Genomic DNA, 15,060 nt, shown 5'->3' on the forward strand with positions numbered 1-15,060 from the left:
TATGTAATAATAATTAAAGCATGATTGAATAAACCAGTGAATTCCAACTGATTAATTAGAAATAAAGAAATTCTTTGGACTGATTATGTGGATGATACTGGGAAACCAAATTAGTATACAACATGGCCTTGCCTAAAATGCCTACGACAATTATGTCCAGAAATCGTTTTCAAGCCTTGCTTTTGATGCTACATTTTGAAAACAACGAAACAAGTAGCCAAACCAATTGACTTCGCAAGGCTAAAAATGTATTGGTCATCTTTCAAACCAACTTCAAAGCTCTTTTTTTTACCCTGGCGAAGATTTCGTTATTGACGAAACTCTAGTTCCATGGAGTGGTCGTCTTTTATTTAGACAGTACATACGAAATTATAAGAGTTTACACTTGTAAATCCGCTACGGTTGAAAGTGTCTTTTTGTAGAGAGCTTCTATACTAGTTACAAATTAGATATTCTTCTTGCAACAGAAGACCCATGTTGTAGGCACCCTCAGAGCTAATAAGCGACACATTCCGATAGAAATTCCTCTCCCAAATTTGAAAAGAGGAAGGTTGTTTCCATAAAATATGACAGAATCGTCGCTTTGAAGTGGAAACACACCAGAAGTGTCAGAATGCTTTCTACCAAACACGCTCCAGTTTTGGTACCTGTTTGAAATAGACGCTCTGCAATCAAGAAGATAATGTCCATCCCTCCACAAGTTATAATCCACCTCAAGGAACAAGACCAAGAAAAACTAAACAAAGATTGATAACTAAGCCTGAAGCAATTATAGCTTACAATAAATGCAAATCTGAAATTAATTAGCCCGGCCAAATGGGATCTCACTCGAAGAATAGGCGTAAAGTGGTACCGCAAACTAGAAATAGAACATTTGGTTTGAAACAAAGGTTTGGAAAATCAAAAATGTCGTGATATTTAGAAAGGAAGACTCTGGACATCAAAAGGAGCAACATCTTGTCTCTGTCGAACTTTTGAATCGAGGTAAAATAAAATGGAAATCACAAAATTAGTGATTTTAATAATCCGCGAATTACATGAGACAGATTTTGTCAATAAAAACAGTAATTCAAAAACATACAAATACTAATTTTTTGCTTGCTGGTTTTTTGTTACATATACATTTTTAAACCATCTATAGTGCACTTAGGAAGACAAATCTTAACAAAATATAAATTAACGTTGACAAGTTCATCGACTCACATTTTTAAATCGTGTTCAATACCCTCGAATAACATTGGTCGGTACGGAGGTAGGTAGAGATGGCAGTTACAAGCAGCCCTTGCTGCGCCGCTTTCGTACCTTAAACTGACCAATATATTGAAAACTAAAAAAAAAAAAACAAGTGATACTAAAGCCGTTTCGTCGCGTTCAGAAAAGTCATCTCGGTAAGTCATCATCAAGATCTTTAAGGAGTGCCCTTACGAAGCTTAACATTCTAAAACTGGTCAGGGCACAACATTCACAGAGAAAGTGAATCTCATTTTCCTTTCATATTAGTCTCGCTACGGCAGAAAGTATTGCGAGAGATACCCAGCTTTGCTGCTTGCTCTCCTATCTTGTCCGGTACATATTGCAGTGACCCTCGCTATATCATGCCTGGGTATGCATTAAATTTGTAGTATCCGTGGCATGATGGTTAGTGCGTTGGACTGCAATTGACATTTACACCACACTCTTCAATAATGCACTGAATAATGCATATTATCCAGTGCATTGGAAGACCGCTGTGGTTCATCGTCTCCCGAAAAAGGGAAAGGACAACTCCAACCCGTCAAATCTTCGGTCGATAAGTCTTCTTCCGAGCATCAGCAAAGTTTTCGAAAAGATCATTAATAGGGCTCTGACTAAGTGGGCTGCGGACAGCAAAATAATTCCGGATAAACAGTTCGGGTTCAAGGCGGGTTATGACACAATTCATGCTGCGTCTAAACTCGTTTCTGATATCCACTGCAATAAATCAAAACAACAATGCCAGGTGCTGTTCTGGATGATTTGGAAAAGGCCTTTGACACCGTATGGTTAGAGGGTCTTTACCTAAAACTGAGCAGGCTTGGAATAAGCAAGCCATTGTTGTATATACTGTATGATATGCTTAACGGTAGAAAGTTTGTTGTCAAAAGTGGCAATGTAACTTCTACCACAACATTCTCAATTAAAAATGGTCTTCAACAGGGAGCGGTGAATTCGCCGATTCTCTTCAGCATTTACACCAGCGATCTGATAGGTAATCTTACAAAGGCAATTGCGTACGCCAACGATCTAATTGCGTACAGAACGGCCCGAAAGGTTGAAGTTATTAGAATTCTCTTGCAGCGTGATTTCGACAAGATTCAGCGATATTGCGACGACTGGAAACTGAAAATAAATGTCCAGAAGTCGGAGACAATTTTGTTCCGGACTCCGTTGGCTGGGGCCACGAGGGATACGTGCAAGAATTCGAGCTAGATGGTCATCGTTGATCTTCACGGGCAGCCATTAGCGAACAAAAGTGTAGTGAAGTACCTCGGTATCTGGTTAGATCAGTATTTATATTTTGACAGACATAATATAATTGCTGCTCTGACCATGGCCAGAGGGCCTTCGCTCTGACGAAACGGCTGTTTTTTAGCAGTCGGCTTGAGCCCAAAGTGAAGGTAATTTGTTACATGGGCCTCATACGGCCGATGATCGTTTATGGTTGTTCTGTGTGGTTCAACGTTGCCCCTTCCCAGATGGAGAAGTTTCGGGTGTTCGAGCGGCAGTGTTTACGACGCTGTACCGGCTTATATCGAACAGCCGAATCTTCTTATGTACATTACTATTCCAACGACTTCCTATACAACGGGGCTCGAATCAACAGAATTGACAATTTCGTGATAAAACTCGTTCGAGGTCACATTGCAAGAGCTATGTCTTCGACCAACAATTTAATTTTCGGGCGTTGCGTTCTATCCGAACGACGAGTATTTTGAAAGTACACGCTTGAGCGGGTTCATTCCACGAGAGGCATTCCTCTTTTTAGACAAATGCGGTCTGATACAGGATAGATTGGCAGTTCCGTTAATCTACCACGTCAGACGAAGAACCGTGGATATGCGACTCCTGTACAATCGGGACGTCATGGCACAAGGCGGAGCAGAGCTCCTTCGGTTCAGTAGGGCCGTGTCCGAACGGGACCGAACTGATAGGGTGAAGCAGGAGAACCAGTTTTGGTGGCTTCAATCGGCACTTGATATTGGGTAGTCGGGATGGGGTTTTAAGCCTTGGCCGGCTTACATACTTGTTTTATAGTTTTAGGGTTTAGTTTTAAGTAGAATAGGCATGGTGGCACAAAAAGAAATAGAAAAAAAATACAAAAAATACAAAAAAAATTAAAATGAAAAAGAGAAAACATGGAATAAAAAATAAAAGAAAAAAATAAAGACAACAAAATATGAAAAACAAAAATGTTAGATAGTTAGATTTGCTGCTGTGGTTGTTCTAGTTTTAAGTAGTTTATAGGTAGAATAGGTAGTTTAAGTTAGTTTTAAGTTTATATTAAGGACCTTATTTTAAGTAGTTTTTAAGTAAAAAAAAAGGATCTTGATATTAGTTTTTTTTCAAATTTTCTAAGAAATACAAAAATAAATAAAATTTAAATGAAGTAAAATAGATCTTAGGGTCGAAAGGCATTAGTTTTAATTGTTATAGTTTAACTTAGAGTGTCCGTATGGGACCATTAAGTTAGTTGTAAGTTATGGATAACTAGGCTAGTTTTATGAATTTTTGTCTAGCTTTAAGATAGGTTTAAGAATGAATTAATAAAAATGAAATATAAAAAAAGAAAAAAGTGCGTTGGACTGTCATGCCAGAGGTCTTGGGTTCGATCACTGCATATGCCATCTAAAGTTTTTTCTTGCGAGGAATTGAAAAAGTCTCCAAGAATAATTCTTGTCATGAAAAGTGCTTTCTTAAATTTGCCGTTCGGATTCGGCTTAAAACTGAAGGTACCCTCCATCCCTGACAACAGTATTCGCACTCAGGAATGGTTGAGAGTTGTAAGTCACTGCTCTAGTTCTCAACTGACTGTTGCGCCACCCAATTTATTTGTTTTTATGTAAAAGTTCGATAGAACGGTGTTATAGTTAGGCCATTTTTTCCTGTACATGGTACAGCCCTTTAGACTTGAAATACACTTGCACAATCGGTAGCCGAAAAGACTAAGAGGCATTTAAGGACTCAGAAAAGATTCCTGACCCACCTGTAAAAATATCATAACCATGCCATCCCACTAATCCTTTTTGGTAGGAAAAGTATCTTTAAAATCTTTACTGAGGTTCTAGGCAGGGTTGCAGTGGTCTCAAAAATATCCGCCATAGGATGGGATAAATATATTAGTGTATACATATATTTTTGTTTCTCTTTTTCTAGGAAGTCCTGGGAAGGACTTTTGTGTGGCAATCAAATTTGATAGCACAGCACAATAAGTAAGACATCTATCTGTCCGTCAGGGGCCATGGCTATTATATAAGATAGCCAGTTTATTTTGTATTTTTGTTTATTTTCATTTGGCTTGCAGATTTCAATTCAAAACTAATTCATAATGCGTAGAATTGCTCAAACTGAAACCGATTCAATGTCGTCTTATTCGGAATTCGACTTGGATTTTGGCACCGATGTCTTTTCAGGAATAAAACTCATCCAATGAAGGTGGGAATGTTTCGGATGTCATTAGATATATTTTGTTTTTGAGGAAGAAAATGAAGATCTGCATTCGAATGATGATCGTGGAACAAGAAGTCTTCATTAGTTGAGCGAGTACGTGGGTAGATACAAAATCTTCGAGTTTGTCGGATATAAGGATTTCAAATTGAGATTACGGATCAAGACATACCTAGTGATATCTACTTCCATATTGTGAACGAAGGGCTGATTAAATTTTTTAAATTATGTAATAATAATTAAAGCATGATTGAATAAACCAGTGAATTCCAACTGATTAATTAGAAATAAAGAAATTCTTTGGACTGATTATGTGGATGATACTGGGAAACCAAATTAGTATACAACATGGCCTTGCCTAAAATGCCTACGACAATTATGTCCAGAAATCGTTTTCAAGCCTTGCTTTTGATGCTACATTTTGAAAACAACGAAACAAGTAGCCAAACCAATTGACTTCGCAAGGCTAAAAATGTATTGGTCATCTTTCAAACCAACTTCAAAGCTCTTTTTTTTACCCTGGCGAAGATTTCGTTATTGACGAAACTCTAGTTCCATGGAGTGGTCGTCTTTTATTTAGACAGTACATACGAAATTATAAGAGTTTACACTTGTAAATCCGCTACGGTTGAAAGTGTCTTTTTGTAGAGAGCTTCTATACTAGTTACAAATTAGATATTCTTCTTGCAACAGAAGACCCATGTTGTAGGCACCCTCAGAGCTAATAAGCGACACATTCCGATAGAAATTCCTCTCCCAAATTTGAAAAGAGGAAGGTTGTTTCCATAAAATATGACAGAATCGTCGCTTTGAAGTGGAAACACACCAGAAGTGTCAGAATGCTTTCTACCAAACACGCTCCAGTTTTGGTACCTGTTTGAAATAGACGCTCTGCAATCAAGAAGATAATGTCCATCCCTCCACAAGTTATAATCCACCTCAAGGAACAAGACCAAGAAAAACTAAACAAAGATTGATAACTAAGCCTGAAGCAATTATAGCTTACAATAAATGCAAATCTGAAATTAATTAGCCCGGCCAAATGGGATCTCACTCGAAGAATAGGCGTAAAGTGGTACCGCAAACTAGAAATAGAGCTGTTGCTGGGAACGTCAGTAGATACCAGAATTTGCATACGCAAATTCAGAGAAAAACTTTTCGCTGAGCTTCTCGGTACGCTATCTTCTTCATCTCGACCAGAACAACCCCGTGTAAAGCATCACCATTTGAAGGACAGGGTAAATGACTCTTTGATTAAGTTTCGCAGGAAGTGTAGTGTTTTCCATAATCGTATAATAAAAGAAAAAGGTCGAGTTTGTGCTGGAAAAAAAAATTAAAACTACACTTCCTCTGAAGATTGTAAGAACAGGCCCAAATGTGCCAGTGTTTTCGATTCGTATTGAAATGTCCTCTACTAGCTATCAATTTTGATAGCCGAAGCATTATATGAATACATACCTGGCTACCATTTTTAATAGCAACGGCACCATTGAAAACATAATTGGCTTTTGAAGTGGAGCTTTAGCGCTCTGAGCGATACTAAATATTTAAACTGTTGGTCTACTATGGTAGGAGGTGCAAAATAACATTTAAGGCATCTGTTGGGCAGGATCGAAGGGCTCCTGCCACCTCTCCACTATACAGGATATCCGAACATTCCGAGAGGCCAACATTGACTCGGACCACTACCCCGTTGTAGCCAAGGTACGGCTACGGATATCGCGATCCAAGCCAAAACAAGGAAGTACTGGGAGAAGACGTTAGACGGCTTCAATCGCAAGAGACTGCCATGTCCTTTTCCGATCGAGTCTCTAATAACCTCTTAGGGAGTCCTATGCTGCCTGCATTAAGCATTGAAAACCAGTGGCAACATTGCCTTGCAGCCATCAGAGATGCCGCCACTGAAGTGCTTGGTTTCACACGGCCACCACAGCGAAACCCCTGGTTTGACGACGAATGCCGGCAAGTGCACACAGCGAAATACGAGACATACAAAACGGCGCTGCACAAAAGGACTAGAGCTGCTCGCAAACTCTGCGAGCAGAAGAGGAGAGAGGAACACCGGCTTCTTAGATGGAAAAAAAGAGAGCATTAGAAGCGGGCGATCGAGGAGACAGAGGGATGTCACAACAGGAATGAGGTTCGTAAATTTTACCAAAAGGTAAAAAAAACCTCCCAAGGGTACCAGCCACGAACCGAAGCCTGCAAAGACGATCAGGGGAACATCGTAGTAGAACCGCAGTCGATGCTGAGAATATGAAAAGATCACTTCTCCAAATCATATAACGGCGATGACGAACCGAATTCCGCTGTAAGAGAGATAGAACCACTCAACCTCGGCGACGCAGATCAACAATTCCGCCTACCCGACCTTGACAAAGTGAAGGAAGATAGCTATATCTAAACTTAAGTCAAACAAAGCTGCTGGAGCTGACGGCATCACCGCCGAACTATTCAAAGCAGCAGGCGATGACTTGGTAGGGAGCATGCACCAACTCATCTGCAAAATATGGTCGGAAGAAAGCATGCCCGATGAGTGGAATCTCAGCATAGTGTGCCCGATACATAAGAAAGGAGACCCTCTAAACTGCGCCAACTACAGAGGCATCAGTCTCCTTAACATTGCGTAAAAGATCCTCTCTGCCGTATTATGTGAACGTCTGAAGCCATTCGTCAACAACCTGATTGGTCCTTATCAGTGTGGCTTCAGACCAGGAAAGTCCACTATCGACCAAATATTCACACTACGGCAGATCTTGGAAAAAAACCCAGGAGCTTCAAATCGATACCGACCATCTCTTTATCGATTTTAAAGCCGCGTATGACAGCATCTATAGGGAAGAGCTCTACCGAGCAATGTCTAGTTTTGCCATTCCTGTCAAACTTATCCGTTTGTACAGAATGACGATGGAGAATGCACGCTGCTCCATCAAGGTCGGAAAAGATCTTACCGATGCATTTGATGTCAAAAAAGGTTTTAGACAAGGCGATGCCCTGTCATGCGACTTCTTCAACATCGTTCTGGAAAGAATTGTGCAAATCTCAACTGTCAACACTAGAGGCACAATCTTCCAATGTCCATTTAATTACTCGGATATGCAGATGATATTGACATAATTGGAAGATCAAAGCGTGATGTCAGTGGAGCGTTTTTGAGCATTGCGACGGAAGCAAAGAAGATGGGTTTAGTGGTCAATGAGGGCACTTTTGATGCTGTCATCAAAAAAGGACACTGAACAACGACGTCTTAGACAAAACGTCACCATGGTCAGCTATAACTTTGAGGTAGTTAAGGACTTTGTCTACCTAGGCACCGCTATTAATACAGACAATGACACCATCGCTGAAATCAAACGAAGAATAACTCTTTCAAATCGCTGCTTCTTTGGACTTAGAAGGCAATTGAGAAGTAAAGTCCTCTCTCAATCATCTAAAATCACCATCTATAAGACACTCATCATCCCGGTTCTGGAGCCTGTCAAAGAAAGATGAGAGCGTCTTAGGATGCTTCGAGAAAAAAATTCTTTGGGTGATTTTTGGTCCCGAACGCATAGATATAGAATGGAGGAAAAGATATAACGACGAACTGTACGGGCTGTACAGCGACACTGACCTAGTAAGCAGAATTAAAGTCCAACGGCTAAAATGGCTAGGTCATGTAGAGCGGATGGACATCAACGCTCCAGCCCGGAAGGTCTTCGAATCCAATCCCGAGGGACGGCGCAGTAGAGGAAGACAGCGACTTAGATGGCGCACCCAGGTGGGAGAGGAACTGAACCAACTTGGCGTGTGAAACTGGAGACAGCTAGCTAGGGACCGAGCTGGCTGGAGACGGATGTTGGTTGAGGCCCAGGTCCGCCCCGGACTGTAGCACAACCTTAAGTAAGTAAGTAAGTAAAAGTCAACGCAGGCCTTCTTAACACGTTGTTCACCAAGTCCATTGCTCGTGGCCCAGCTACTAACTTTCTTCAGATGCCATTTTAAAAATGATTAAGATTACTCAAAACAGGTATCTTGAGAATAAGTTACAACACAACAATAAATTCTATGATGATTTTGGAAAGAAGGTAAAAATCTCACTTAGTTTTCGTAATTTCTTATTAGTTGTCCCTTACTTGAATGTTAATTTTTACTACTGATTTCGGAACCAAGCTCAGTTATACATATGTATAACACCAAAAACTTAATATCATAACTTTGAGAGTACGCATTCGTGATAACATACAAAATCGCCCTTACACCGTTTTCCGTTTTTCTGTTAAGGACTGTTTTTTAGAATAACATTTTAGCTTTCTTTTGAGGTTAATGTATACAAGGTAAAGACTTGCAACTAATGAGGGTTTTTTGAAAAATAACTTAGCTACTTAACATTTTTAACGCAATATTGCAGCAAGCGATTGTAGATTTCAAAAAAAATTTAAAATGCAAGGCTGCTCAAAACTTTAATTTCCAAACTTAAACCCAATGCTTTGGACAGACATACAGACGGACGGATTCGGGGCCCACTTTTTTCGACTTCTCTACCATGTTTGATGAAAATGAAATATCGAGTTCAAACATTTTTACGAATGCAAAACTTAGCATATAGTTCCAAGCAAGTAAAAACTACTCTATGAATTAACATAGCCTCAAAGACCTAAAATAATAAGGTTGTATCACAAAAATCTGACGTTATAGATTAATTTGTAAGTCGTATTCGAAACCATCAAAAAACTTAGAAAAAGTATGTTTTTATTCACCTACATTACCTTGTTGATTAGTGTAACCCTAAACCTATAATGTTTGAAGTAATTATAATAGTTTAATTTAAGAAACTTGAAAAACTCTATACATACATATGTATTTGTGCTATCATTGTAAATTGGTTTGTATATTATCTTACTTGTTTATTCTTTAACCTTTTCGTCGTTTCTTACCAAGCAACCACCTGCTAATTAATATCGAAGGTGATTTCTTTTTTAACAATGTTTATTTTCGAATCTTGGCAGACAGTATGGTGTACAAGGGATTGTGTTGACATGCATTGGTTACAAAATATCCCTAGATAAATATAAAATAGCTGTGAGCATACCTTTAGTTTAACAAGAAAAAATCAAGATTTTAATACCAATATAACTATGTGAATAAATACTAACATGTTATCATTATTTGTTTAAATGAAAGTATTATTATGTATCTACATCAAATAGTACATTATGAATGTTAATTAAGTTTTACCAATTTCATTATTTTCAGGAATTAAAAGATATTTCTACCCTTGTACGAAAGCACTGGCGATGTGGCTACGTAGAATGCTCAGCAAAGTAAGTTTATATGAAATATACTTATTTACTTGATAAAGACTCCATATAAAACAAATGAAGGCGACTTACTTAAATCTATGTCTTTATAAGACTATAATACAGTGATTCGAAGAAAAAATCATTCAATATCCCGTTGCTTTTTTAAACTAATATCTTATTACGTTTGCTACAAAGTCTATTGCAATTGTGGGTGGTTTTTTGAAAATAAATGAAAATGTTGATTTACGCAAAATATTTCACGAACCAATAACGCGCTAGCGACTTGAATTGAATTTTATATTATACCTGGCAATGCATTTTACGGTCTTAAAAGTAAAAGTTAAAAAGAGGCTGCGATGCGACCCACGCTGATAACTTCCCATCCCGTCTGTCGATTTGTCTTGTCTTAAATGTACACGTCTATGTCTATATGTACTCTTATCAATTTTTACCAAATTTACGTACTATTTTTTTGTGGATTTTAGTTTTTATGAAAAAATGCACTGTTGGATTTTTATATAAGAATTACTGAATATCGAAAACAATATTTTCTGTGAAATAAAATAAGTTTGAAGCCAATATTTTTAATTTTTGAAAAGCTATTTGAGTCGAAAGTAAATTTTACAAAGTTTTAGTATTGTTTTTTTTAGAGTTTTATTTTTTGTAAAAAAAAACTGTCAATTCGATTTTTCTCAAAATTTTATCAGATGACAAAAACATTATTCTTCGTTGCACAAAATTGTTTTGGAGATGAAATCATATTTTAGTCGTAAAATTTTAGAGGTGACAAATTTTTTGATTTATAAAAAAACCGTAAAATAGATTGTTTTCAAAAAATATACTTCTTTGATATCACGTTACAATATATTATATAAAATTTAATTCAATTCTCTAGCGTTTTTGGTTCGTAAGATATTTAGGGTTAACCAAAATGTTCACCTTTTTTTCAAACTCTATGGTAAAAAAAACCACCCACGCAATTTTCTTGGGGGCCCTTTATACATCTTTCTGCCTTATTATCTGTATAACAAATATTTGAAATCGATATCTCTTCTGGTTCTTGAGCTATGGACGACGAAAAAAACGTCGCAGACGTACGGACGTAAGGACGTACGAACGTACGTACACACGCACACATAGACATCTTTCTAAAATTCTTTTATTTTGACTCTAGGGACCTTGAAACGTCGAGAAAAGTCAAAATTTTCAATTTGACAAATCGGGCCCATTACAATAACTTCCTATGGGAAGTTAATAAATCACATTGTACATTTAGAATAATGTATGTTTGTATGATATTTGTTTTTTGTTATAAAGTTTGAACATTATGTATGAAAGAGTACATCATTTAAATGACCACCAAGCCAATTGTTAAAACATCGATTTTTTAAGGTAATTTTCGACCACTATTTGACACTTGGTATCTCAGCCATAACTTGTCTCTTGCAATAACGCCATATACGTTAGAGTTGTGTTGTTGAAAGCATTTATTATCCAAGTCGCACTCTTCAATAGCAGCCAAAAAAAATGACGGTTATCATATGGACATACCGCTCCAAATTGACGATGACAGTCGTTCTAACATCGTTTTCAAAGAAGTAGGGTCCAATCACACCTCCGGATGTAATGGCCTCCCTTCAATTACTTGAAGATTCTCAGAACCCCAATACGACATCCACCGAGTGAGAAATGTGCTTTGTCACTAAAGAGAATTTTGTTCGTAAAATCGCCATCCCCCGCCTGTTTTTCAAGCACCCATTCGTTTTTCCTATATAATTTGATAGAATGTTGAAAACAATATGCTTATCTCAAATTTTTGAAAAAATCATTTAAATTGCTATTGAAAAAAATCTACAAGCTCATTTTTTTTGAAGACACTTTCTTTATCTTTTTTATTTTATAGAATGTTGAAAACAATATTTTTTTATAAAATAAAATTAATTTGAAACCTATGTATATCTCAAATTTTTGAAAAAATATTTGATTTGAAAATCATTTAAAATGCTATAGAAAAAAAACCACAAGCTTAATTTTTTTGAGAGTCCTTTCCGGATCTTTCTGCATTATTATCTGTATAACAAAATTTATTTAAAGTCGATATCTCTACTGGTTCCTGAGCTATAGACGATGAAAAAAGCTTCCCCTACGTACGGACGTAACAACGTACCTACACACGCAAGAACAGACATCTAGCCCTTCCCGACAATTTATTTTAAGCGACAAAAAATTTTTATCGTAAACGACAAATCAAAAGCTTACTGCTGGTCCTTGATACAACTTGTACTCGTAGTCAGTATTGGAAATTGTTAATGATGCTTAAGTTAAGACATGACAAAAGCATTCAAGGCTCTGTGTTACTATCAAATTGTAATAATTAAGTTGTCTTTTTTATTGAAAATGTTGTTTACGATAAAATGGCGGGAAGGGCTCGACATCTCACTAAAAATATTTAATTTCTACCTTAGATAGCTTGAAACGTCGATGAATTTCGTAGCCAAATTCGACAAATCGGACCGATTACAACTATGGGACGTTAATAAGAAAGTTTACCATACATAAATAAGACTTGCACAACTCAAACAATTTTTTTTAATGTTCAACAAATTGAAATAGTTTCTCGAAAGCGAGAATTTATTCCGTAGAACTTAGTTTCTCAAAACTAAGATCTAAATCCCTTAAACTGGGAATTGATTTTAACTTGAGTTTTGTACAAATTATTTCATATGAAGAAATGCCCGAGTTCTTAATATTTTAAAACATGAGTTTTAAGTATAAACCGAGAGTTAGTGGATCGAGTTTTATCGGTTTATCTATGGAACTTCAATTTACATTTTTTTTATAACTCGAGCATTTCTTCTCATTTAATCATATCTGTAGAACTCGGTTTAAAATCATTTTTGAGTTCTAGGAATTTTGAATCTCGGTTGGTTGAAACTGAGTTTTAACGGGTGTTTTACTGTTTTTGTATAACCCAGTAGATAGTTCTGACTCAAAATTCTGACTGAAATTCTTTTCGAAGAAGTAAAAACATTTCTAAATCAAGTTCTAAAATCCTAGACCCCCAAATTTGAGAATCTAATAAATCGAAGTTATATATCATACTGAGATCTTTATCAGAGTTTTAACGCTCGAAAACTTGATTAAGAAATTTGTAATTTTTTTTCTAATTTTTCAACTTTATCAAGAAATCGACCGTAAAATTATTTAAATTACTTAAAAATATAATGATTCCGAATTACTTATTTCTTTATTTTCATAAAAACGAATGTTTTTTACGAGTTTTATTTTGATGCACTGTATATTAAATCTTAAGTCTAACATTTCATAGTTTCTGTACAAATTCCCAATGTAACCTTTATTTTCATAGATACAATTACAAAATCGGTGATGTTTTTCGAGAATTGATGGGCTGTACTACAACTGGTGGAAGTGGCATGGGTAGCGGTGGAGTTATTGGAACTGAATATTCACAATCAAATAGAAATAAGGGACGTTGCACAATCCTCTAGCAATATCTCAGTAAATTCATAAATCAACAAACGTGGTAGTTTTTTAGAAAAAAATATCGGTATTAAAAAAAAAAATACAGAATTAAAGGATATCTACATTATATTAAAATGGAAAATGTGGTCTTTTTGTATGAATGAACTGTGGTCTAATTCATCAATTTTGAGTGGCTTTTCAACAGTTTCTATACTAATTGTTTTTAAAGTTAAGTAAAAAATATTAAATTTGAATTTTGAAAACTTTAATTTACCTCAGATCTTCCAAAATACAAAAACTAAGCAAAAATTGAACTTACGAAGGTCGACACAGCACGATATGTTGGTTTAAATTTATGGGTTTCCAAAAAAGTTCAATTTCATTCTATTCCAAAATATTTTCATTTGAAAGAAATTACAATAAGCAACCCTTTTTTAAACTATATAAAAATGGATGACATTCGTAAATAAATTTTACTTAAGGGAATTAATTTATTGTAAAATTATTATGTACATAAATTATTACCGATGAATAAAAATTATACTTGTATACATTCATACCTAAATAAACCTTATATTTAATTGATTTTGAAGTGCATATTATTGCAAAAAAAATACTGAAGCAAGAGTTTGTAGTTTTTATGATATTTATTGAAAATAATAATTGTTATACAAAAATAATAATAATAATAATAATAATGATAATAAAAAAAACAAAGCAAATAATACATTTGTAAACTTAGAGATTTTAAAAACGAGTGAGTTTTAGCATACAAGTTAAAAAAAATAAAGTTTGAAATACGTTTAGAAAAATATTAGATGCATTGAGTTGTATTTTTATTATAAACAAAAATAACAGTTTGAATTAACATTTATCTTACGAATAGATTTTAAAATGATTTAGTTTTGTGTTTAACTCCTTTTAAATTTCTTTTGATTATAGTATTAGGTATATTGTTGCCTTAAAATCCATGTTTGAATACCACAAACTCAGACATGGAACTTTTTGACAAAGAGTTTTTAATTTTCAGGAAAGGTCGTCACACCGTCACGTAGATATAAAGAAAATTGAGACGTATTGTTCATATTTTATTGAATTTTGGACTATCTACTTGTAGTTTTGAGAAAAAAACAATTTTTTAAATGATGTTGCAGTTTCATACTTTCACAATGTATTGGAATCCTACATAAAATATATCGTTCCTCTTAATATATCCAAATATTCCAGCTTTTGTCATCCACGCTATTCAAAAGAACTTAAAATGGTTCGAAACAAGAGAAAGGCTTGTATAAATCTTATAAAATCATGTCAGGTGAAGAGCATGAAGTATGTGTAACTCGTTTTGAAGAATTCAAATCTCTTTCCAATGATTTAAATTCCGAATATCTCTGTTAGTACTCCAGAAATGTGTAACACGTCTGCTAATTACTTTCAGCAATCTTTCACTGACACTCCTGTAAAAATAAACGCATCAGAACTTTGTTTCATAACTACTAATAATTTCTCATGCCAAAAGACTCAGTTAAAAAGAGAAAACTTCTAATAGAACGTATGGGAAAGACTACTGAGAAGGTCTCAATGCATTCTTCAGGAGCTTTAACTAGTCACTATG

The 15,060-nt window shown here is 35.6% G+C and overlaps 1 protein-coding gene across 1 annotated transcript in view; it reads left to right on the top strand.

Annotated features, from left to right (window-relative positions):
- Nucleotides 1–14,516, top strand: part of LOC129941268 (ras-like protein family member 10B) — a 151,103-nt gene extending 136,587 nt beyond the window's left edge. Inside the window, 2 exon segments of the mRNA XM_056049854.1 lie at nt 9,919–9,986; nt 13,333–14,516. Of these exon segments, the coding sequence (XP_055905829.1) occupies nt 9,919–9,986; nt 13,333–13,474 (210 nt within the window). The 3' untranslated portion in view covers nt 13,475–14,516.
- The last annotated feature ends 544 nt before the right edge of the window (nt 14,517–15,060 follow it).

This window comes from Eupeodes corollae, chromosome 1, assembly GCF_945859685.1.
Source record: "Eupeodes corollae chromosome 1, idEupCoro1.1, whole genome shotgun sequence".
In the NCBI taxonomy this organism is placed as follows: domain Eukaryota; kingdom Metazoa; phylum Arthropoda; class Insecta; order Diptera; family Syrphidae; genus Eupeodes; species Eupeodes corollae.